The 24,093-nt window shown below is 41.1% G+C and overlaps 1 protein-coding gene across 2 annotated transcripts in view; it reads right to left on the bottom strand.

Moving 5' to 3' along the window:
- Positions 1-14,306: 14,306 nt before the first annotated feature.
- ECEL1 (endothelin converting enzyme like 1) overlaps positions 14,307-24,093 on the bottom strand; it is a 170,321-nt gene continuing 160,534 nt past the window's right edge. For both annotated transcript variants that reach the window (XM_077487643.1, XM_077487642.1), the window contains exons 17-18: positions 17,566-17,642; positions 14,307-15,176 (exon numbers count right to left, since the gene is read on the bottom strand). In XM_077487643.1, coding sequence (XP_077343769.1) covers positions 15,077-15,176; positions 17,566-17,642 — 177 coding nt within the window. In that variant the 3' untranslated portion in view covers positions 14,307-15,076. The remainder of the gene's footprint in view (positions 15,177-17,565; positions 17,643-24,093) is intronic.

Below are 24,093 nucleotides of genomic sequence, written 5' to 3'. Positions count from 1 at the left end.
CAGGGCATGTAGATCTCACAACTGCATGATCAAACTTACAAATCCTTTGGTAGGTTCTATATCTCTCATAAACGTAGCAAAAATACTTTGCTGCTTGCCTGGGGTTCAGCTGCAAAGATGGCCAGTATTTTCTTCTTTTGTTCTGGTTTGTTAATAAATTCACCTTTCTAAGGCCTGTTTCACACAGGCTTCAGCTTGTATAAGAGCAGTGTGAATAGCAAGCTTTGAGAAAGCAATTGTAGAGCTTTCCACAAGCTGCTTTGTTAAAGCTTTTAAAGTACCATTCAGCTCCAGTTTGTGAATGTTGAACACCGATTCTAATGGTATGAATAATGTAGCGCTACCTATATACCAATAAATAAATAAAAATAAATATCACCTAAATTGATCAAAGTTGCAGCATAAATAAGGAAAAAAAGTGCAAACTCAATAATAGTGCAAAATAAATATTAAAGTGACTAAGGTGCAAACAACGCATATATTATGCGATAATAATCAGCACTCAAATAGCTGTGCAAAGTGAAAAGATGGATAAACAGTCCCAATCCAATGTTTCAATAAAGTTCATCCAAGAAAAAATTCTGGTGAAGAAACATCCAGTGCTATCCAAACAATGGTATTCCAATAGTGACAGTCTTTGCAATCATGCAATATGTGTACAAGTGCAGGCAAACTTCACAAAAATGCTCCACCTTCAGTGCTTAATGCTGTACCCCCCTGTTTCCCCCAGCCTCTCACCTCAATTCGAGACCCCTAAGGGTCATATGCGCTTTGTACAAGAAAGTTGCTGGCTCTCCTCTCTATGGCACACTCATCCATCAGGTACAGTATATCAGACCATAGGGAAAAAGAAGGGGACTCTCATGTGTAGTATTCACGAATATTTAATAAAAAAATCAAATCCACACTTTTAAAATCGCTGTAGCGCTTGTAAACAAAGAGACTTCCGGTCTCGGCCACGACCGGAAGTGATGAACAAAACACGTGACTTTTTCAAAGGGAGCCTTTGGACTCCCTCTTTATTCATTTAATAGTTAATGTCGAGATCATTATTTATGTTGGCAGCTTCCCGTTAGTTCTTTATTAGTTCAGTTTGAGAGGGATATTAATTTAAGGTTGTGCGCATTAGTACCTTTATTTATATTACAGATTCTAATGGTATACCTCCTAACTTTTTGAGATGGGAATGAGGGACACCTATTAGCAAAAGTATGTAGGATGAAAGGTTTAGCACTGGGAAGCACATTTTGAAAGGTAAATAACGGAAAGTTGTATGAAATACTTACTGTAATTTCCCTTTTCTGACGTCAAGCCATGGCAGAATACTAATGATAGAGCTCCACGTCTTGACCACTCCCTCGGGGCCTGGGTAGATTCTATAGTGTCTTAAGAAAGTATTTGAGAAGACCGAGAGTGCTGCCCATGGAGCTGCCACTGTCCTGGTGGAGTGTGCAGTCACCACTGCAGGAAGGTCTCCACCCCTCGCTCGGTACGCTCTGTGTATGAGTTTGACTATCCATCCTGCCAAGGTTCTTACAGTGGGCTCCTTCACCCGCTACCTCCCTGTTGGGATTATAAAGAGTTTCTCCAAAGATCTAAATGGTGCGGTAACAGATAAGAATGATCTGGAGACATCCAATTCATGTATACTTCCTGAACGCTCTTCTGGGAACTTGGGCTAAGCCCAAATACCAGCCTGGTGGAAGGGTGTTGCTACCTTTTGAATAAAGTGGTCGACTATCGTAAGCTCTGACGCTCTCCTTCCAGGGGTAATTTCTATTAAGAAAACTGCCTTGTAAGTTATCCTCGTTTGGAGCAAAGGGATGGGCCGATAGAAAGCCTAGTAGAACTGACAGATCCCATTGGGGAAAGCCTCTTTTATTCAGTGGGCGAAAGTTTGATAACTGCTTTTAAGAATTGTCTAATTAGCGGCTCCTTAGCCCATCTGAGCGTTGTTATTGCCAAGATTGCAGATATTTGCACCTTTAATGAGCTAAAGCTAAGGCTCATGTCTAGGCCCATTTGAAGGAAGTTTATCGCCAAGAGGAACCAATGCCTCCGTGGCCAGAACTGGAGGATGGCTAAGACTGTCACCTGTTCTTTCAATAGTCTCAAGAGGAACCTCATAATTAGAGTTGTTGGAGGAAAGGCATAAGCCAGATTGCAATTCCAGGGTGTAACCAGGGCATCTGTTCCCTCTGCCTGGGGATGCAGAAATCTGGACAAGAATCTCTGAAGCGTGTTGTTGTGAGATGCAAAGAGGTTGATTTGAGGTAGACCCCACCTGTGGACCAATTAAGAGAATACTCTGGGATGCAAGGCCCATTCTGTATTATTTAGGAATTTTTCGTCACAGATGATCTGCCTGTGTATTTAACTTCCAGGGGAAGTAGACCTCAGAGACTGTAGGTGCATTTCCACCCAGGCCATTATGGGTTCTATTTCCATCTTCAATGTGCTGCTGTGAGTTCCTCCCTGGTGTTGAATATAGGCCACTGTGGCCCTGTTGTTCATTTGCAGAGTAAATGGGCGATTATTGATCCTGTAGTGCAGACCTGGAGAGCCAAAAAGGCTGCTTGAATCTCCAGCATGTTGGAGACCAATCCCTGGGCAGGGAAGTTCCATCCACCCTGGACTGACTGACCTTAGCAGTGCGCTCCGCAGCCTGCCTTGCCATTGTCGGTCGTAACAATGGTACAACATAATGGACCCAAGGGCTGCGACTTCTTTAGGGACCCCACCTTCAGCCACCACTGTAGGCTCCTTCTCATAATGAAAGATACCATTATCAGTTGTGCCAAACTCTGCTTCCTCCACTGCGTTAGGAAGCCTAGCTGAAACTGATGGAGATGCCAGTGGATCCATAGAACCATTGGGATGCACAATGACATGGTGCTTAGTAGACTGAGAGGCTGATAGGCGAGTGGTAGTTGCTGCTGCTAAAATTCTCTTCCTGGTCACCTTCACCTTCTCTGCTGGAATAGAAACAGATGCCTTCTCCATATCAAACAGTGCTCCCAGGTACACCAATTGTTGGGTCGGGTTGAGATGGCTCTTTTTGAAGTTGACAATGCACCCAAACTTCTGCAGAGTGTGGATGAGGATCTCCCTGTGTGACAGTAATTCTTCTCACTCCCTGGCCAGCAGTAGGACATCATCCAAGTAGTGGTGGACTCAAAGTCCCTGCACCCTGAGTGGGGCTAGCATGGCAATGAGGACTTGTGAAGGTCCTCGGAGACGTGCACAGACCAAAGGGTAGGCTGGTAAACTGTAAACGTGTCTGGCCGACTGCAAACCTCAGGTACCTCTGGAAACCAGGCAAGATTGGAACATGGAGGTATGCGTCCTGTAGATCAAGAGAGAGCATCCAATCACCCAGCTGTATGGTTTGAATGATTGTGTGAATGGACTCCATTGTGAATTTTTCTAACTGAATAAAACGCTTCAGTCCCTTCAAGTCAATGACTGGGCGCCACCATCTGTCCTAGCATACCATGACTAGGGGGGAGTAAAACCCTGAATACTTCTCCGGATAGGGGACCGGTGTTACGGCTTTCTGTATTTGGACAGACTGAATGTATTGAAGTAGGACAGCCACTTTCTGCTGTGTCTCTGGAATCTTGGTGGGTAAAAAGCGATCTGCAGGGGGTGTGCTGAGGAACCTCTAGGAATGGCTTTGGGGGACTGTGGATCTTACTCAAGAGTCTTTACAATTTTTTGCCCAGATGTCTGCAAAGTGCACTAGCCTGGCTCCTACTGGGAGCATCTGGGACTGCGCACTGTCAAAAAGACTTATTAGGCTCCTGGGCACTTGCCATCTTCTGCTTGTAAACTCTAAGGAAAGTTGCTTGTGTGCCCTTTCAGCCGACACCCGGGGCCCTGGACTGCCGAGAAAATCTTGAGTCTCTGGTTCTGTAGGAATGAAACCTACTGGAAAAAGGCTTTGACCTCCATTGTTTTTTGTCGTGTGGGAGCAAACCAGACTTGCCCCCGTGATTCTTGAGATGGCCGACTCCATCTTGGAACCAAAGAGGAACTTTCCATCAAAAGGTATCTTACACTAAGACTGTTTTGAGGAAGGATCCACTGACCATGGCTTTAACCATAGGGCCCTCTTTGCTGTTACTGTGTGCAACATAGCCCTGGCAGAGCACTTGACCATGCCTATTGCTGCCCCGCCTAAAAAAAAAAAAAAAAAAAAAAAAATCAGCTGACATCTTCAGCTCATCTCCTTCACTGCTGACTAAATGTTTTGAGCCCAGACTTTCAGGGCACTAGGCACTGAAGTGAGGGCCACAGCTGGACGGCAGGCTGCCCCGGCTGCCTGATAGGCTTTCTTAAGATCAAAGTCTATTTTCTTATCCATTATGTCCTTGAAAGAGGCCGAATCCTCCATAGGGAGAGTCACGTTCTTTGCCAGGTGGACGACTGCCGCATCGACCGTAGGTTGTGAGTCAAGTGATGTTCCCTCTGTTTCCTGTAGAGGATATAACTTCTGCATACGGTTGAGGGTAAACCTTTTTCGGTTTTCTGCCACTCCTACTTTATGACGTCCTTGATCTCATCCATGAATGTAAAATAGGCTTGCTGTTTCTGAAGAAAAGGGAAGTAGGATTTAGCCTTCTTTGGCACTTCTTCCTCTTCCCATGCGATCGTCTGTTTTACTGCCTGAATGAAGGGCTCTACTAGAGAAAAATTGAACCCAAGTTTCTCCGGGTTCCTCCTGATTAGGGATGAGCTCAGGCGTGTTCGCATGGAACACGTGTAGAGCTCGCCAGGAAGTCAGCGCAGCGCTGCGCTAATCACAAGCAGTGAGACATTGCCCCAATGTGCGGCTGCAGAGATCGGGAAATGTCTCACTGCCTGTGATTAGCGCAGCGCTGCGCTGACTTCCTGGCGGGCTTTGCACGTGTTCCATGCGAACACGCCTGAGCTCATCCCTACTCCTGATATGAGGAGGAATTATCCTTTTACGCAGGCTGACCAGATTGTAAGGGCACCCCACTTGGCAGGGCCATACTGCTTGCTGTAGTCCCTGGCTGATCTTCCAATGGGACCTCTTGAGCAGGTGGCTGGCCTGATGGGACCGGGGAAGCAAACTCAGATAAGAAATATCACACTACTTTCTTTAGTAATGACAAGACTTGCGCAGTGCCTTGTTCCTTGTCCACTGTAAATTCTTCGAGACAGCCTTTGCACACCAATTTGTTGGATAGTGGGACTGCGCCACGAGCCCAGCATGATGTTTTGCTGGGACATCTGCATTGCTCCGGAGAAAAGGTGGTGTGATGTCCCCTTTTGGACCTCTTTTTTGACCGAGAGTGATGTCTGGAGCTACAGCTGAAAGAGAGAAAAGAATGGAGACCGCCAGTAATCTTCTAACATGATACTAACACCACCCCCACCTTTTCTCTCTTTTTTTTTTATCAGAACAAAAAAAAAAAAGAATACATTTTCCCTTTCAGTGTGTTCTTTTTAATTTTATTTATTTATTTTTTTAAACAAAAAAAACTTTCCTACCAGCAGAGGGCTCCACGGAAACTTGGTAAGTCTGGATCCAAGATAACATCAAAACCAAGAGGCACAGTCGGGAGGCTGTATACTGCCTATCCTTCACCAGCCCACTGACAGTTTTAAATGTTCCCGGGATGAGAGAACCTGCCACCAGGCTCCTCCTATTGTTGTGAGCAAAATTTAATACTTTGCCCTGTTCCAAAATCATCATCGGGAGCGCCCTAGGCCGGTAAATACATCATTTGGCGGCCGTCCCACATCTTCTGCACGAAGCAACCTGCTCTCCTCCCGCACGGAGCCTACCCTGAACCCAGACAGGAGAGAGAAAGGGGGAAAAAAAAAACAAAGAGAGGATTGACAAAGACAGGTAAAGACAGCCTGCAGGGCCAAGGAAGCCCAAAGTAAAAGGAAATGGCAAGATGCGCCCCCCCCCCCAAAGCCCTAGAACTTAGTCAGGCTAGATGGCAGATTTCGTTCCTAAAGAGGAAACACTGCAGAGGCCCATAAAGACCCATAGTAGAAGGTTTCCCAGGCTTTTCAGTGCATTTAGCAGCCTGAGCGCTGGGACTTCGCAGTGGGAGAGGCTTGAACCCAGATGGCTACTGCTCAGCGGCAGAGGTGGGGGGCATAAAACGTCATCACTGGTGCGTGGAGGTATGAGGAAAAAAGGAAGATTGAGGTGGTGGACTTTATTTATGCTATAGTCCTGAGGAAGTGGTTAAGGGGCTGGGCTCTATCACTAGTATACTGCCATGGCTTGGCGTCAAGAAAGTACATTTTTTATATAACTATATCGATTGGGACAAATGAGAAGGAATGAGGGACATTGTTCAAAATCAGGGGCAGTCCCTTAAAATCAGGCACAGTTGGGAGGTATGCTTGGCATATTGATGAAAGAAAACTTCAATCGCGCAACCTGAACAAATTAATCAAACGAGTGCTCACAAATTTCCGTGCCCAGAACACTCCAAAAGATCAATAATCAGTTAATCAGTGATAAAAAATACTTAGAGCTGATGAAAAATATCCCTGTTATACTACTCATAAAATCTATGAAAAAATATAAATCAATATGTGAAATATATGGTGAATCTGCCTCTCACACAGACCAGCAACAACAAAGAAAAAAATTAATGAATTAAATAAATAGTGTGCTCTGTGTTGTGCCAAACACTCTCACTCAATAGAACTACAAGTGACAGTAAACCATTGTTAGTGGTAAATGGTAAGTAATTGCTCAAAATGAGTCCACAATAATCAACTAGTTATAAAGAAAGTCCGTATAATGCACAGATCAAATGGATATTGAACTTCAAACAAAGTTGTTTCTCCAGAAATGTAGCAAAAACTGACACATTAGCAACAGTCTATCTTCCAGCCCTCTCTTCATGCAGCGGTAGCGCACATCTCTCTGCAGATAATAGCTTTACAGGAAAGGAGAAATATAATCAGTTGGCCGCTTACCAGATCCCAGATTCAGATGAGCGTATCTCAGACCCAAGCCTCCACACAGAGCGATGTTCACCTCCAACTCCAATTCCTTTGTAACACTAATGCTTGGCATATCGCCCAACCTTTTTGATATGGCAATGAGGGAGGGCATCTAGCAAAAGTAGGCAGGGGTGTGTATTGGTTTTGTGCTACCCTAGGCAAAACTAAAACCTGACAACCCCCCAACACACTAAACACTTACATCAAGGCAACCAGAAATCAGCAAAAAGCACACACAAACACAGCGGTGGTTTGTACCAGCCTGCTTAGAGGGATAGACATCTCAGAATGGGCTCCACCCGATGCACTTCCCCATAATAGCCTTCAGCTGGGAAAAGAGACTCCTTTATGTATGTGTTTAGTGTGTTTTCTCCATGATGTAAGTGTTTAGTGTGTCGTTTTAATAAACCCTTTGTTGAAAAATACTGCATTACGAGGCTTTCCTCTTCTTCCCATATGCTCTGGGATTTATCCTTGAGCTTTTTATCAGCTCTTCCATTAACATGGAGGTCTCTGGGTCTATTAATTAATTGGATCTGCAGCCATAAACCCAACCTTTTGGAGCTTGTTGGGATTACTATCCAGGGCTTGATATCTTCACTGTCTGCCTTTCCATCCATACAGAGGTTCCAGAGTCCATTGATGAATTCGATCCACTATTACAGCTTGGCTTGTTGGATTTCGTTGGGAGTATTATCCAGTGCTTGATGCCTTCTACCATCTGGTAAGAAGTGAATCTATGTGGTGGATGGGATAATCATGGTTAATGTTATTTGCGATTTGAGGATGAGGAACACTGAAGTTTTCATTTGGTTCACCTTAATTTCCTTTTCTATAAGGGTCTTCCAGTTGGACACTTACTTTTTTTGGACTGATTAATTTATAGTTTATATTTTTACATATTGTTTTATATATATATATATATATATATATATATATATTATAATATTTTTTTTCTTATATGTGTGTATATATATATATATATATATATATATATATATATATATATTTATATTTAGTCACTTTAAAATGTTTGTTATCAAATATCACATCTAATAATGTTTTGAGTGAACTTATATGTCCTGTGTTTTTTTGCACTGTGAAACTACAGATTAGCGCACCTTTTTTCTTATTTAAAATGGTCCCCTTATGAAAAAGTCTTAAATTGCAAAACCAAAAATAAATAAGCAACCATGCTGCAAACTTCAATGCGTAGACAAATAAATCAGTGACTGAATGATTAATTGTGCCACACAAAAAAAAAAAAAATATATCCCTAAATGTGCAGAAAAAAATATAAATAAATATATAAGTTGATCTGTTGCACAATATTGTCCAAAGATGTCCTTGATACAAACAAATCACTCTCAATGAGGGTTTTTGTAAATTGATACAATGAAAAGAGTTTCCAACTTCAGTGATATAGCAAAATGTAGCCAAATAATAGAAAATTAGTAGAGATTCTTTTTCCACCTCAGATGAAAACACCACATTTGTTCCAACAAATATCCACCATTGGAACAAAGGACCAGACATACGGTGCAGTCAGCAATAGCAGCTGTAATATTTATATTGATACACCGCTTTTTTTTAATGATGTGGTTGTCTTTTTTATATACCTTTTTTTTTGAGTGTCAACCATATGTGGACTTTCCTCCAATTTTTAATAAAGACATTTTGTAGTGGAAAGCAACATTGCACTATATATTTTTTTTTTTGCCCTATACGGTGGATGGAATCTTTACCGAGGAATCGGAAAGGAACTATCGCCCAGTGTGGTGGATCTACGGTACTCTTATATATGCGATCCCTGGATCTGGTAAGTGGCCACCTGATTATATATTTTAATGGTTGGGCTGATATTCGTTGGAACAAATGTGGCGTTTTCATCTGAAGCGGAAAAAGAATCTCTGCTAAATTGCTACTATTTGGCAACGTTTTGCTATATCACTGAAGCTGGAAACTCTTTTCATTGTATCAATTTACACTGACCCTCATTGAGAGTGATTTGTTTGTATCAAGGATGTCTTTGGACAATATTGTGCAACAGATCAACTTATATATTTATTTATATTTTTTTCTTCACATTTAGGGATATATTTATTTATTTGTGTAGCACAATTTAGTCAGTCGGTCACTGATGTATTTCTACATGCATTGAAGTTTGCAGCATGATTGCTCACTAGTTTATTTAATTTTGGTTGCGCAATTGAAGTCTGACAGACAGCAGGACTCTGCCCCGCCCCCCTGCTCCCATGTCACTAGATTTGATTGACAGCAGTGGGAGACAATGACTGCTGGTGCTTTCAATCTATCCAATGAGGACCCGAGACAGTGGCTGGAGCTGCTGCGCTTGTTCTGATCGTCAGGGGTGGACTGACCATTCAGTCACTCGGTCATTGACTGAGGGCTCGACATGGGGGGGGGGGGCCCATGAGCGGCTCAGTCTGCAGCTGCCCCCCGCCCCCACATGAAAACCCCTGTCCTTCCGGAGAAAGACAGTTACCGGCCTACTGGAGCGCGGTGCCGATGTACTTATAGCGGCTACCGTACCCGAGTTGTTAGGCTGGGCACGGTTGAGGGAGGGGCGGGGCAGGGAGCTCGACTGACGCTCTGACCCTGCTCTGCCCCGCCGTATGTAGTCTGTATGTGATCGCCTCTCCTGGACTTCAAAATCCCCGCCCCTACCGCCGAAAGCCCTGTCCCCTATCGCTGAAAGCTCCACCCCCGGACCCCTGAGAGTGGACGGTGAGCCCGGCTGGCCAGGTAGACCTTTTTTTATCCTAATTCACTGGCAATTGATGGGCACAGTGGCTGCACTTGATGGCACCATGGCTGCGCCCTGTGGCAGCACTTGATGGGCACCGTCGCCATGACTGCACTTGATGGGCACAGTGGCTGCGCTTGATGGCACCATGGCTGCACTTCGTGGCTGCGCTTGATGAGCCCAATGGCTGCTCTTGATGGCACAGTGGCTGTTCTTGATGGCACCATGGCTGCGCTTGATGGGCACAGTGGCTGCGCTCCATGGTTGCGCATGATGGGCACCGTGGCTGCACTCGATGGGCACTGTGGCTGCACTCCATGCCTGTGCTTGATGGGCACAGTGGCTGCACTTGATGGGCACAGTGGCTGCACTTGATGGCACCATGGCTGTGCTTGATGGCACCGTGGCTGTGCTTGATGGCACCGTGGCTGTGCTTGATGGGCACCGTGGCTGTGCTTGATGGGCACCGTGGCTGTGCTTGATGGGCACTGTGGCTGTGCTTGATGGGCACTGTGGCTGTGCTTGATGGGCACTGTGGCTGTGCTTGATGGGCACCGTGGCTGCGCTTGATGGGCACAGTGGCTGCGTTTCATGACTTCATCATCATGTGCGATGTGCCAAGCAGAAGCAGCCAATCAAATATAGTGCTACACATGGGTTATATAAATAGATATCATAAATAAAGTGTAATAAAGTGATTTGTGTAACAAGCTCATTAGAGTGCCACGCAGGGTACAGATATCAGTGTTTATACAGTGCCTTGCGAAAGCATTCGGCCCCCTTGAACTTTTCAACCTTTTGCCACATTTCAGGCTTCAAACATAAAGATATAAAATTTTAATTTTTTGTGAAGAATCACCAACAAGTGGGACACAATTGTGAAGTGGAACGAAATCTATTGGATATTTTAAACTTTTTTAGCAAATAAAAAACTGAAAAGTGGTGCGTGCAAAATTATTCGGCCCCCTTGCGTAAATACTTTGTAGAGCCACCTTTTGCTTGCGATTAAAGCTGCAAGTCGCTTGGGGTATGTCTCTATCAGTATTGCACATCGAGAGACTGAAATTCTTGCCCATTCTTGCTTGCAAAACAGCTCGAGCTCAGAACGCCCCACTTCATTTTTTTATTAGTTAAAAAAGTTTCAAAAATCCAATAGATTTCGTTCCACTTCACAATTGTGTCCCACTTGTTGGTGATTCTTCACAAAAAATAAAATTTTTATATCTTTATGTTTGAAGCCTGAGATGTGGCAAAAGGTTCAAGGGGGCCGAATACTTTCGCAAGGCACTGTATATAAGGAATAGATCTCAGTATACAGATATCCATGTTAGGGAAAGCACTTAGTGTATAGATGCCAGTTATATATAGAGAATAACACTTAGTGATATTCCCTATGTGTTACACTGACATCTATACATTGAGTGCTTTTCCCTAACACTGATATCTGTATACTAAGAGCTATAACTTATATACAACACTATCTGTACACTTTGGCGGAAAGAACCATCAGTGGGAATAATGTTCCTTAAAGTGGTGGTCAGCAGAAAGAATGCTCCTTACATTGATGGTTAGCAGAAAAAATGTTCCTTACATTGGTGGTCAGTGGGAAGAATGTCTCTTACATTGGGGGTCAGTGGGAAGAATGCTCCTTACATTGATGGTTAGCAGAAAAAATGTTCCTTACATTGGTGGTCAGTGGGAAGAATGTCTCTTACATTGGGGGTCAGTGGGAAGAATGCTCCTTACATTGGTGAACAGTGAGAAGAATGCCCCTTACACTGGTGATCAGTGGGAAGAATGCTCCTTACATTGGTGAACAGTGAGAAGAATGCCCCTTACATTGGTGAACACAGTGAGAAGAATGCCCCTTACATTGGTGAACACAGTGAGAAGAATGCCCCTTACATTGGTGAACACAGTGAGAAGAATGCCCCTTACATTGGTGATCAGTGGGAAGAATGCCCCTTACATTGGTGATCAGTGGGAAGAATACCCCTTACATTGGTGGTCAGTGGGAAGAATGCCCCTTACATTGGTGGTCAGTGGGAAGAATGCTCCTTACATTGGCGATCAGTGGGAAGAATGCTCCTTACATTGGCGATCAGTGGGAAGAATGAGTCTTACATTGGTGATCAGTGGGACGAATGCTCCTTACACTGGTGATCAGTGGGACGAATGCTCCTTACATTGGTGGTCAGTGGGACGAATGCTCCTTACATTGGTGGTCAGTGGGACGAATGCTCCTTACATTGGTGGTCAGTGGGACGAATGCTCCTTACATTGGTGGTCAGTGGGACGAATGCTCCTTACATTGGTGGTCAGTGGGAAGAATGCTCCTTACATTGGTGGTCAGTGGGACGAATGCTCCTTACATTGGTGGTCAGTGGGAAGAATGCTCCTTACATTGGTGGTCAGTGGGAAGAATGCTCCTTACATTGGTGGTCAGTGGGAAGAATGCTCCTTACATTGGTGGTCAGTGGGAAGAATGCTCCTTACATTGGTGGTCAGTGGGAAGAATGCTCCTTACATTGGTGGTCAGTGGGAAGAATGCTCCTTACATTGGTGGTCAGTGGGAAGAATGCTCCTTACATTGGTGGTCAGTGGGAAGAATGCTCCTTACATTGGTGGTCAGTGGGAAGAATGTCCCTTACATTGGTGGTCAGTGGGAAGAATGTCCCTTACATTGTTGGTCAGCAGAAAAAATGTTCCTTACATTGGTGGTCATTGGGAAGAATGCACCTTATATTGGTGATTGATGGGAAGAATGTTCCTTACATTGGTGGTCATTGGGAAGAATGCGCCTTATATTGGTGATTGATGGGAAGAATGCTCCTTACATTGGTGGTCAGTGGGAAGAATGCTCCTTACATTGGTGGTCAGCGGGAAGAATGTCCCTTACATTGGTGGTCAGTGGGAAGAATGTCCCTTACATTGTTGGTCAGCAGAAAAAATGTTCCTTACATTGGTGGTCATTGGGAAGAATGCGCCTTATATTGGTGATTGATGGGAAGAATGTTCCTTACATTGGGGATCAGTGAAAATTTTATAAAGTAAATAAAAATAATAAAAAAAAAAAAATGTAAAGCACATCCATGAACCCCACACATGCTCTATATGAAAAGCTTTATGTAGGACGGGCACATGTATCTAAACATGTGTCTATAAACGCAAATGCTGGACTCGGGAGCGTGCCCGCAAGGTAACCCCCCCGGGAGCGCGCTTCTCCTAGGGGGTTATCTGATGTGGGGAGGAGCCATGAGAGCCCCCCAGGGGACCCCAGAAGTCGAGGATTGGGGCCACTCTGTACAAAATGAGCTGCACAGTGGAGGTAAGTATGATATGTTTGTTATTTAAAAAAAAAAGAGCCTTTACAATCACTTTTAATTTTGGAAATGTACCGTTGTTGCACTTTAATGTAAGTTTATTTTTCTTTATATTCTATAATGGAAATGTATTTTGAACATAGTGCAGAAAAATTCTGTGATGAACGCATGTAGTGTGGGCAGTGCAATATGTAGGTGGGGATTTGTGTGGGTGTGGCTTGAGCGTGAGTGGGAATACATGGGCAGGGACAGGGGGCCCCAGGATCTACTATTGCCTGGGCACCCCATGAGTTGTCAGTCCGCCCCTGGTCATCGCTGGAAAGATCGGGGTCAGGTAAGTAAAAGAGGGGGCTCTGGGGGGGTGCTGCACTACAGAAGGTTTTGCGCTTAATACATAGAATGCATTAAGGTGCAAAACCTCAAGGGTTTACAACCCTGTTAATAATTTCAAAGAACCAATACATGAATTGGAACAATAAAATTATTTACAATAATAATAATACATACATAATAATACAATAATACAATAATACATTTTCTATGAGTCTTATTTCTAATAAGTACTTTAGCAAATTAAGCAAAGGTACAAAATAGGTATATTTTTCATTGTTGACACGTGACATTCGGTTTCAGAAGATGGATAGCTGGTATGTACCTTGTTATACCAGAGTGGGACAGATGAAATATTTAGCATGCTTAAGTTTGCAGTCGACTATTGCCTTTTAAACTATTTTAAACAATGGTTTATACATCTTTAAAGCAGTAATAAATCCAAATGCAGACATTTATTATACTGCAGCTTACCAATTCTTTGAAGTGAAGGCCGCATTCAATTTCTTTTTAGACTTTCTTCTATTTTCATCTGGTGATTCAGCCAACAAGTCTTTTTTTTTTTCTTTTTCTTTTTTTTTTTTTAGAAGCTCAAGCTCTCCAGCAGAATGTATCAGTTAACGTGAACGAGAAAACCCATTTAACAATGACGGGGTGATTAAAATAATAATAAAAAAATAAATATATAATAAAAAAATAAAATAAATAGCAATGGAGAGCTGTGGAGTGGATATCAAAGGAGAATCCAAATAACAGGATATTACAACAATGGTGATGAACTAAAAATAAACATTTGCAGTGTTTGTTCGAAAACGAGCATCCCAGAATAATAAGTAGCTACCTATGATAGCTTGATCCAGATTCATCTTGTAGCCAATAGAAAAGTTTTAAAAAACAATAAATTTATTCTGTATGGAAACAACATAGTCACCAAAACATTCTGTGATATGCAAGGCTCATTCATTCTATATGCATTGCAGTCTTTTCTTTACAGATATGATAACTGGTTTACTAATTGGCCATCTGCAAAAAGAGATTTGTAGCCCAAGAGTAAAAGGTGCTTGGTAAGCTCTTCTCTATGGATATCAAACCCCTCAGCAATCTAATGAAGCAGGCTTCAAAGGCCCTTTATGTAGTCACTTGTGGATAGTTCTATAAGAATCTGGTGTAAATGCCCAAAAGCTCATTCATGCCTCTTGTCTGCCCATCTTAAGTAAACCAAAAAAGACCCAACAGCATATGCATTTTTAAGATTTCAGGTACCCAGTAATCTATTTCTTTTCTGAATACCAAGTGTCTGGCATCCCACGATCATTAAGTGCCAATAGGTCAGTAACCCAACTTTGGTTCATATCTGTGGCTTTGTTTTTCGGGGATCATTGGCTCAGTAACTAATCTTCTGCATGTCAGTGTTGTTCGAAATAGTCCAGTAGCGTACGCACCTCAAAATCACATCCATGAATAATTTTTCACTTTACTAAGGGTGTCCTGTCACTCCAGTGATCCACTGACCAGTGAAGATATAGATGGAAAGGCTCAGTAATTCCAGTGTTAGTGGGAGGAAAGGCACACTTAGACACCCTTCTCCTGATGCAGACACAAAGATAATTGTGCTGTGAACAATGTAAACTGGCATCAGCAAAGCTGTGGATCACCACACAGAACATTTCTGAACTGGATTCATAGGGGAATTCTTTGGGCAATGGAATACTCGTCCAAATTCTTCAAACTGAGAGACGCTGCCCATAACCCTAAAGAGATAACAAGACACGTGTTTTACAACAAAACAGAATACAGATCCTTGCATATATTGCACAAAGTCCATTCTGATCAATAATGTTTAACAAAACTTTACAATGTGATTTAAAGCAATTGCAATACTAATTGGGTTTTTGCACGCACTGGATTTATATTTCCTGCCCACAAATGCCAATTGTGTTTGTCAACACTAACACTTTCCCCACCAAATAGTCTTGTCCTAAAATGACACTAACTAGATCAGATGATCTGCTACACAAAGCGTATTAAGGTTGGTGGTGCTGAGGATAAAAGAGACAACTTGCCAATTTTGCATTAATGCATTACATTTACAGTTAATGACTAATGGTAGGACAACCTGTCACTCAACTCGCCTAGCAGTATGGTGTAATGAGAGAACTTTAAACTTTCAGTACATTTCCACCAATAACAATCCACTAACTGTGTAGGAATGTCACCCACCTGCCCATGATGAGGGCATATATTGCCTATTGTGAATACTGGCAATTATATGAATGTTGAATTTAGTTATATATTTACCCTCGTGATAAAGCAGGAATTGGCAGTGTGTGCGGTGAACCTGGTCCATCTAATCCAATGTGCCAAATAAAAGAAGAGACCTTGTGCTCAAGGCACGGCATGACCCTTTGACCATTTTTAGAAGGCAGACCAGGTACTGGGTAAAAATATTTATTGATCACATCTGATAACATTACAATATCAAAAAAAATATAAAAATACAATATTAATAACAAGTAAGCTCAGTACAAAAACATTAAACTTAGCTGCCCTATCTCATTGGCACAGCGCTCTCTGACACCGGCCCCAGCTGATCTTGGTTGCTCATCATTAGAAATCAGTTTCAGCTGATATTACAAGCCATATAAACCCTACCTCCAGCTTAAACATTCACATTGATGGTGTCATGCTGAAAGCATTACCTTAATTCAGGCATTCAGTCAAGAGGTATGTTGTGAGCATATCTTACTAATATCAGGATTCTAGACTTCTTTACCTAGGCTTTTGTATATTGATTAAGCTTCCTACTCATTTATACCTCTTTACCATTGTAACGACCAGCCATTACAGGCTGGTCCTTATCTGACAAAGATGAGATTGCTCTTCAGTACCTTTACTGTTTCTTTTTTTATCTTTTTCATCCCTAGAGACATATATATATATATATATATATATATATATATCAACCAATTTCACCACATGCTACTTTTCATTACTTAATGGCCGACTAGCTGTGGTTATCAGCTGGGTGTTCTTGCAGTGGGTTCAATTGCCCTGTCTGCCGTACCCCACCACTGACTGTTACCCTGTACCTTGGCTGTTGCCATTTGGATCTGGCCTTGGCCATTTCTGCTGCTCCAGAAGAGTCTAATCAATTTCCATTTCCCCTGGTTGCTCATCAGTGATCGGCTCGCTCATGTAAGTACTGATCCTCAATGCTATATAGTCATCACATGTGTTTGAATACGCAACCTTCTGCTGAAAGTATGATTCTAATGATAAATTTATATTGAACTATATTGTTACCTTTATTTATACTAATGTTTACTATATTTATATTTATACAACATTACACGATTGCCCTAAATTACATTAAGCCTCTGAGGAAAGAAGACAGCGTCCGAAACATGTTAGGTGTCATTTTCCAGAAGTATTCTCGCTAGCCTACCTATGGTTCTAGGGCAGCTAATTTTAATGCTTATGTTTTGAGCTTACTTGTTATTATTATTGTATTTTTGTATGTTATTTTTTTGATATTGTAATTTTATCAGATGTGATCAATAAATAAATATTTTTACCCAATACCTGGTCTGCCTTCTAAAAATCCAGAGGGGTCATGCCATGCCTTGAGCACTAGGTCTCTTATATTTACCCTTTTTTGCACTTGGTATTAAAATGTAGAAGTTGTGTGTGTTTCACTAAACTTGACTAGCATAATTTCGGATGATATTCTGGTGAGTTAATAAACAGTGCCATATTAGGTTTTATCCGCCAAGAAATGGATTTCATTTTTTACCATCTATGTCGTTTCTTACAATAGGTTAAAATGCTGGCTTTATTTATTTATTTATTTATGACAAAATAGACAGAACTACTAATGTCCTTACAGTCTGGTGAAAGCTGTCTACTATCATGCCAGCCAAAACATCTAAACCTACAACTAGAAACCCTATCACAAAAAGCAAGAAGGGGAGCAAATCTGTCAACTGTATCATGGAAACGTCTAGAAAAAGATGTTCTGCACAGAGGTAGATAAAACCAATTTTCCCTTGGTGACAAAACATGTTATGGTGACAGGGTGATATTATCTTTAAGAAGAAACAGAATCATTCTGAAAAATTATCTTTCATGTGTTACTCGTACCTGTAATGTTCAGGAGCATGCTTATCTGTCAGGACCTGAAGATAAATAGACTGAGATCTCCTCTTTATACACCAGTTCTGAAAAATGAAAAACAAATGACACGCTCATTATTTTATAGGATTTATGAACCAATTCTTGCAACAGCACCTAAATCGGAAATACATGTATGCAGAAATATGAACAGTTAATTGTGTCTATAAATTATTTCAGGAAATGTCTGGGAAGAATAAAGGATAATTGCACTTTTTTTTCCAAAAAAAAACAGTATGCCATCCCACCCTCCTTATCAAATGCCTATATATAGATTTCACATGTAGATTTCATATCAGTAATACAGTCTGTGCTAATAGATAACTTGGCTGCTAGCAAGTAACCAATATATTTTAATTTACAACAGATAATAGAAAGATGCGGTGTCAAGGACATACTAATTATAAATGCAATCAATTTAATCTCCATATAAAAAGAAATACATCAGTAATCGATAAATGATTAATAATACATAAATAAATGAAACCATTCCTTTATAACTAAAATATCAATCCCAGGTATGATTAAATAAAGATAAAGTGTCTGGCTTGGTCTAAACTATCATTACTGGTAGCAGTTTGCAGGTTGTTGGATTATAATTTAAATTATACATTTTCCTGAAATACTTTACATATTACAACAATCTCCTATATATATCAAAAAGCAAATTTGCTGTGTTAAACCAAAGTTGCAATTATGCACTTTTACAGGTGTTTGAGAGGTCTGAGCTTTGGAAAATGAGCTACTCCACACTGATGTCACCTGTGAATTATAAAGATATCAGATAATGAGGTAGTATGAAGATATCAGTTTGAATGTCCTGTAACCTTTTTGATCTTATAAAAAAAAAAAGAGCTACAGATGAGCAAGAATCCGGTTATCCATGTGTTGTACAAGTTGCTTGCAGTTTGGATGTTTTACTGTAATGATTCAGCCAAGCTTAGCATTTCTCAAACATTACTATCTCCCTCCAGCAGGGTGCACTAACGACTTGTGTGCCATATACTACCTGTGCATTTCTTTACACTTGTGAGGTTACAGATGGATTACATAAATACAGAAGTGTACAAAAATAACAATAAACCTCCTTGTAATACAAAAAAAGCAAAAACAAAGGATATTCTATAAATGCATATGAAATTATTTAACTTTTAATATTAAAAACAGTATAAGTAAATTATACTAAATTAACTCCTTATAATACATTTATAAAATAATTGGCATCATGTAAAAATGTATTAAAACAAGATATTACTAAAATCAATATAGTATATAATATTGTTTCCAAGGATATGCAATTTTAATATTTTAATTGTAATCAAAGTCTTTTACAATCTGTGTTATTCATAAAGATAAGATTTGCAGCAAATTCACCTAAAAAGAGCTCCACTCAACATCACATGTTATCCAGCCCTTACCCAGGAAAACATTAACTGGCAGCCCATTAGCAAATATGTGTGATAAATTCAATATTGAAAATATCTGTAGATTTAGTGGGTCTTTAGAAATATGCCTCATATCTCAGTTTGTCATTCCATGAGCATATTTTTATTCCCGACCCTATGCACCAAGACTATTTCAAAATTCAAAAATACTGGACGCAGTGATCTTCCAGCTGTACATCAAAAGGACCTTTCAGTCATATTTGTGGGTGGAGTCATATGCGTCCATGTACACTGGAGTACCTCGCATGCGGCACGCACTGATCAATGCCTGGGACCAGGTGGAGACTGCGGTCATGTGAAGAATCTAATATTAAGGCAGTTCCCCAACTTAGAGATGAGCTTTCACTGTGTGCAGTAATAGAGTTCCTCTTAAAAGTGTCTTGTCCTGTGTCACTACACACTGTAAGGGTCCTCACCCACTGGGTGGTCCGCCCGTTGGACTCCACTTTACTCAGCGGTAGACATGTGCATTTCGTTTCGTTCCGAATCTAATTTCGGACAAATTTTTCATTATTCGGACATTCGGATGCATCCGAATTACCGAATTGCAATGCTAACGAATTCAAACGAAATTCGAATCAAATTCGAAAAATTACATTTTGCTACCCAACTTTGGGGCCATGTATCTCTGGGCCACTTATAGCTAGCAACCCCAGTAGAACTAGCACTACAACATATCCAACAACATAGCTCCAAGTGACCCCGAGTTACGGGGCCCCAAATTCGGGTCGCAAAATGTCATTCTCTGCTTCAGAAAAGTAATATAAATGAAATAAGATGTGTGTTTTTTTGCACTGTACACTGCAAGTATGAGAAGTTGATGTGACAGATGTATATAAGTAATTAACTAACCATCTTCCAAAATTTCTAATTCAAATAGAAAAGATTAGATAAAAATATAATTTAATAGAATAAAATACAAAGAATATACAACCATCTTCTGAAATTCAAATTTCAAATAGAATAAATTTGAATTTCGAATAGTATGAATTCAAAATTTTTAGTTTAATTAATTTTAAATTTGGATAGAAAAGATTATAATAAAATAGAAAATAGACTAGAAAAATGATAGAACAGAATAGAATATATTATATTTTATTCTGTTTTATTGTTTTTCTAGTCTATTCTTTTATATTCTATTAAAATCTTTTCTATTAAAATCAAAATCATTATATACTAAATTCAAATTTTCGGAAGATGGTGGTTTTATAATATATATATATATATATATATATATATATATATATATACAGTGGTGTGAAAAAGTGTTTGCCCCCTTCCTCATTTCCTGTTCCTTTGCATGTTTGTCACACTTAAGTGTTTCGGAACATCAAACCAATTTAAACAATAGTCAAGGACAACACAAGTAAACACAAAATGCAATTTGTAAATGAAGGTGTTTATTATTAAAGGTGAAAAAAAATCCAAATCATCATGGCCCTGTGTGAAAAAGTGATTGCCCCCTAAACCTAATAACTGGTTGGGCCACCCTTAGCAGCAACAACTGCAACCAAGCGTTTGCGATAACGTGCAATGAGGCTTTTACAGCGCCCTGGAGGAATTTTGGCCCACTCATCTTTGCAGAATTGTCCTAATTCAGTTACATTAGAGGGTTTTCGAGCATGAACGGCCTTTTTAAGGTCATACCACAACATCTCAATAGGATTCAGGTCAGGACTTTGGCTAGGCCACTCCAAAGTCTTCATTTTGTTTTTCTTCAGCCATTCGGTGGTGGACTTGCTGGTGTGTTTAGGATCATTGTCCTGCTGCAGAACCCAAGTTCGTTTCAGCTTGAGTACACGAACAGATGGTCGGACATTCTCCTTCAGGATCTCTTGGTAGACAGCAGAATTCATAGTTCCTTTTATCACGGCAAGTCTTCCAGGTCCTGAAGCAGCAAAACAGCCCCAGACCATCACACTACCACCACCATATTTTACTGTTGGTATAATGTTCTTTTTATGAAATGCAGTGTTCCTTCTACGCCAGATATACTTGGACACACACCTTCCAAAGAGTTCCACTTTTGTCTCATCGGTCCACAGAATGTTGTCCCAAAAGTCTTGGGGATCATCAAGATGTGTTGTGGAGAAATTGAGACGAGCTTTGATGTTCTTTTTGCTCAGCAGTGGTTTTCTCCTTGGAACTCTGCCATGCAGGCCATTTTTGCCCAGTCTTTTCCTGATGGTGGAGGCATGAACGCTGACCTTAACTGAGGCAAGTGAGGCCTGCAGTTCCTTGGACGTTGTTGTGGGGTCTTTTGTGACCTCTTGGATGAGTCGTCGCTGCGCTCTTGGGGTAATTTTGGGCGGCCTGCCACTCCTGGGAAGGTTCACCACTGTTCCATGTCTTCGCCATTTGTGGATAATGGCTCTCACTGTGGTTCGCTGGATTCCCAAAGCTTTGGAAATGGCTTTATAACCCTTTCCAGACTGATAGATCTCAATTACTTTCTTTCTTAATTGTTCCTGAATTTCTTTGGGTCTCGGCATGATGTGTAGCTTTTCAGGATCTTCTGGTGGACCTTACTCTGTCAAGCAGCTCCTATTTAAGTGATGCCTTGATTGTGAACAGGTGTGGCAATAATCAGGCCTGGGTGTGGCTAGAGAAATTGAACTCAGGTGTGGACAACCACAGTTATAGTATGTTTTAACAAGGGGGGCAATCACTTTTTCACACAGGGCCATGATGGTTTGGATTTTTTTTCACCTTTAATAATAAACACCTTCATTTACAAATTGCATTTTGTGTTTACTTGTGTTGTCCTTGACTATTGTTTAAATTGGTTTGATGTTCCGAAACACTTAAGTGTGACAAACATGCAAAGGAACAGGAAATGAGGAAGGGGGCAAACACTTTTTCACACCACTGTATATATATATAATTTCTTTCCGACATTTGAATTTCATATAGAATGAATTCGATTTTGAATAGAAAAGATTAGAATGGAAATAGAGAATAGTCTAGAAAAACAATAGAACAGAATAGAATATAGATACTATCTATTTCATTTTTAATTTCTTTTGCAGATTACTATTTCCATAAGATCTCCTACAGACTATTAGCATCTATTTAAATTTTTTGCAGATCTCCTGCAGACTATTAGTATCAATTTTGTTTTCTAACCAGATCTCCTGCAGACCATTAGCATCTATTTATTTAGCAGATCTCCTGTAGACTATTAACAGACATTTCACTTCTTCTTTTTTTTTTTTGCAGATCTCCTGCAGACTGTTAGAATCAATGTCATTTGTTTTTGTGGAGATTACTATGTATTTCCATCAAATTTCCTGCAGTATAATAACATATATTTCATTGTTTGCAAATCTCCTGCAGACTATTAGCATCTATATCTAAAGGAAATGGCTGTTCTAATGCAAAAAAATAAAAATGAAATAGATGCTAATAGTCTGCAGGTGATCTGCAAAAAATGAAATAGATGTTAATATACTGCAGGAGATCTGATGGAAATAAATAGTAATCTGCAAAAAAAAAGAAAAATGAAATTGATTTTAACAGTCTGCAGGAGATCTGCAAAAAAAAAAAAGTGAAATGGCTGTTAATAGTCTACATGTTAGGACCTGGGCTTGAACCTGGGACCTCTGGTGTGTCTGGCAGTGACTCTGCTTGCTGAGCCACCTGGAATGCTGGACAGCTCCTTGGACAGCTCCTTGGACAGCTTCTTGGACAATTCCTTTAGTGATCTTGTCTTGAATCTTGTTTGCCTTGAACCTTGAACCCTTTGCTCCTCCCATGAACTTCCTGATATAAGCCATGTCTCTGCACTTCCTCCTTGCCAGAATATTGTGCCTTTACCAGCCAATATCTTGCTTCTATCTCTCCTGCTGCCGACCGTATCCTCGCTACCTTTCGTTACCGACATTTGGCTTGCTCCTGGACTACGCTTCTGCTGAATCCCAACCTGCAACTATTGGTTACCGACTTTTGGCTTGTTTCTCAACTACGCTTCTGCTTGATCTCTACCTGCTATATCTGCTACCAGACCCCCGGCTTGCTCACCTCCTGGTGGGGCTATACTGAGGACCGCGACCTGGCACTAACACGCAGCCAAGCCCATCTCCACCTTTGGGAGCTCTGGTGAATACCGGTTAGTGCTTAGACCCCGCACCTCAGATGAACCCGTGCCATCAGCCAGGGTGACCTGTGTGAATATCTGCTCTGCTGCTATAGCTATTGGTCTCTGAGCCTGACTCCAGATCGTGACAGAATATTCTGGCCAAAAACATGGAGGCCGTTGTAGCAGCTGCCGTGGCTCCTCTCAGGGTTCAAATCGCTGAGTTACAGGCATTTGGTGTTGACTACCAGGAAATATTTTCTGAGTTACAAATTGAAATGAAAGGTCTACAAGAGGAAATCCTTGATCTACACAAACAATTGCGGGATTTTCATGCCCGAGATACTGCTGTCATAGAAACTAATGCACGAATGCCCCTACCACTCAAGTTTAGCGGAGACCGCCGCCATTATAGAGGATTCCTTAATCAATGTCGTATATACTTTTTAGATGCAACCTGCTGCATTCACTTTTGACAGGAAAAAGGTGCTGTTTATTATAAACCTCCTGACTGAGGAAGCCTTAGCCTGGGCCTCCCCTTATGTGGAGAAAGATGATGTCATCCTGGATAATTTTGATTCTTTTGTGACTGCGATGAACCAAGTTTTCGATGATCCTAACCGCTGTGCTACTGCTGAGGCAAAATTGCACAATTTACGTCAGGGAAGACGCTCTGTTGCAGAGTACACAACTGAATTCCGACGTTGGATCTCAGATACCAATTGGAATCCAGCAGCACAGAAGAGTCAGTTCCGTCAAGGACTCTCGGAACAAGTAAAAGATGAGCTTGCCAGAGTAGAAAGTCCTGATGACCTTGAAGCTTTTATTAAATTATGTATTCGAATTGATCAGAGACTTACTGAAAGGAGAAAGGAGAGACTGGGAATCCTAGGCAGTAATGGTGGCATGCGTTTTTCTACTACTCAGTATCCTCCTAAGGGTCCAAGAGTTTTTCCTGATTCTGACACTCCTGAACCT

Source organism: Lithobates pipiens, unplaced genomic scaffold (genome assembly GCF_037356315.1).
Source record: "Lithobates pipiens isolate NorthernLeopardFrog02 unplaced genomic scaffold, aLitPip1_a1.2 Scaffold_18, whole genome shotgun sequence".
Classification (NCBI taxonomy): Eukaryota; Metazoa; Chordata; class Amphibia; order Anura; family Ranidae; genus Lithobates; species Lithobates pipiens.
Note: the sequence above shows the minus strand (reverse complement) of the source record. Positions and strands in the feature narration are given on the sequence as shown.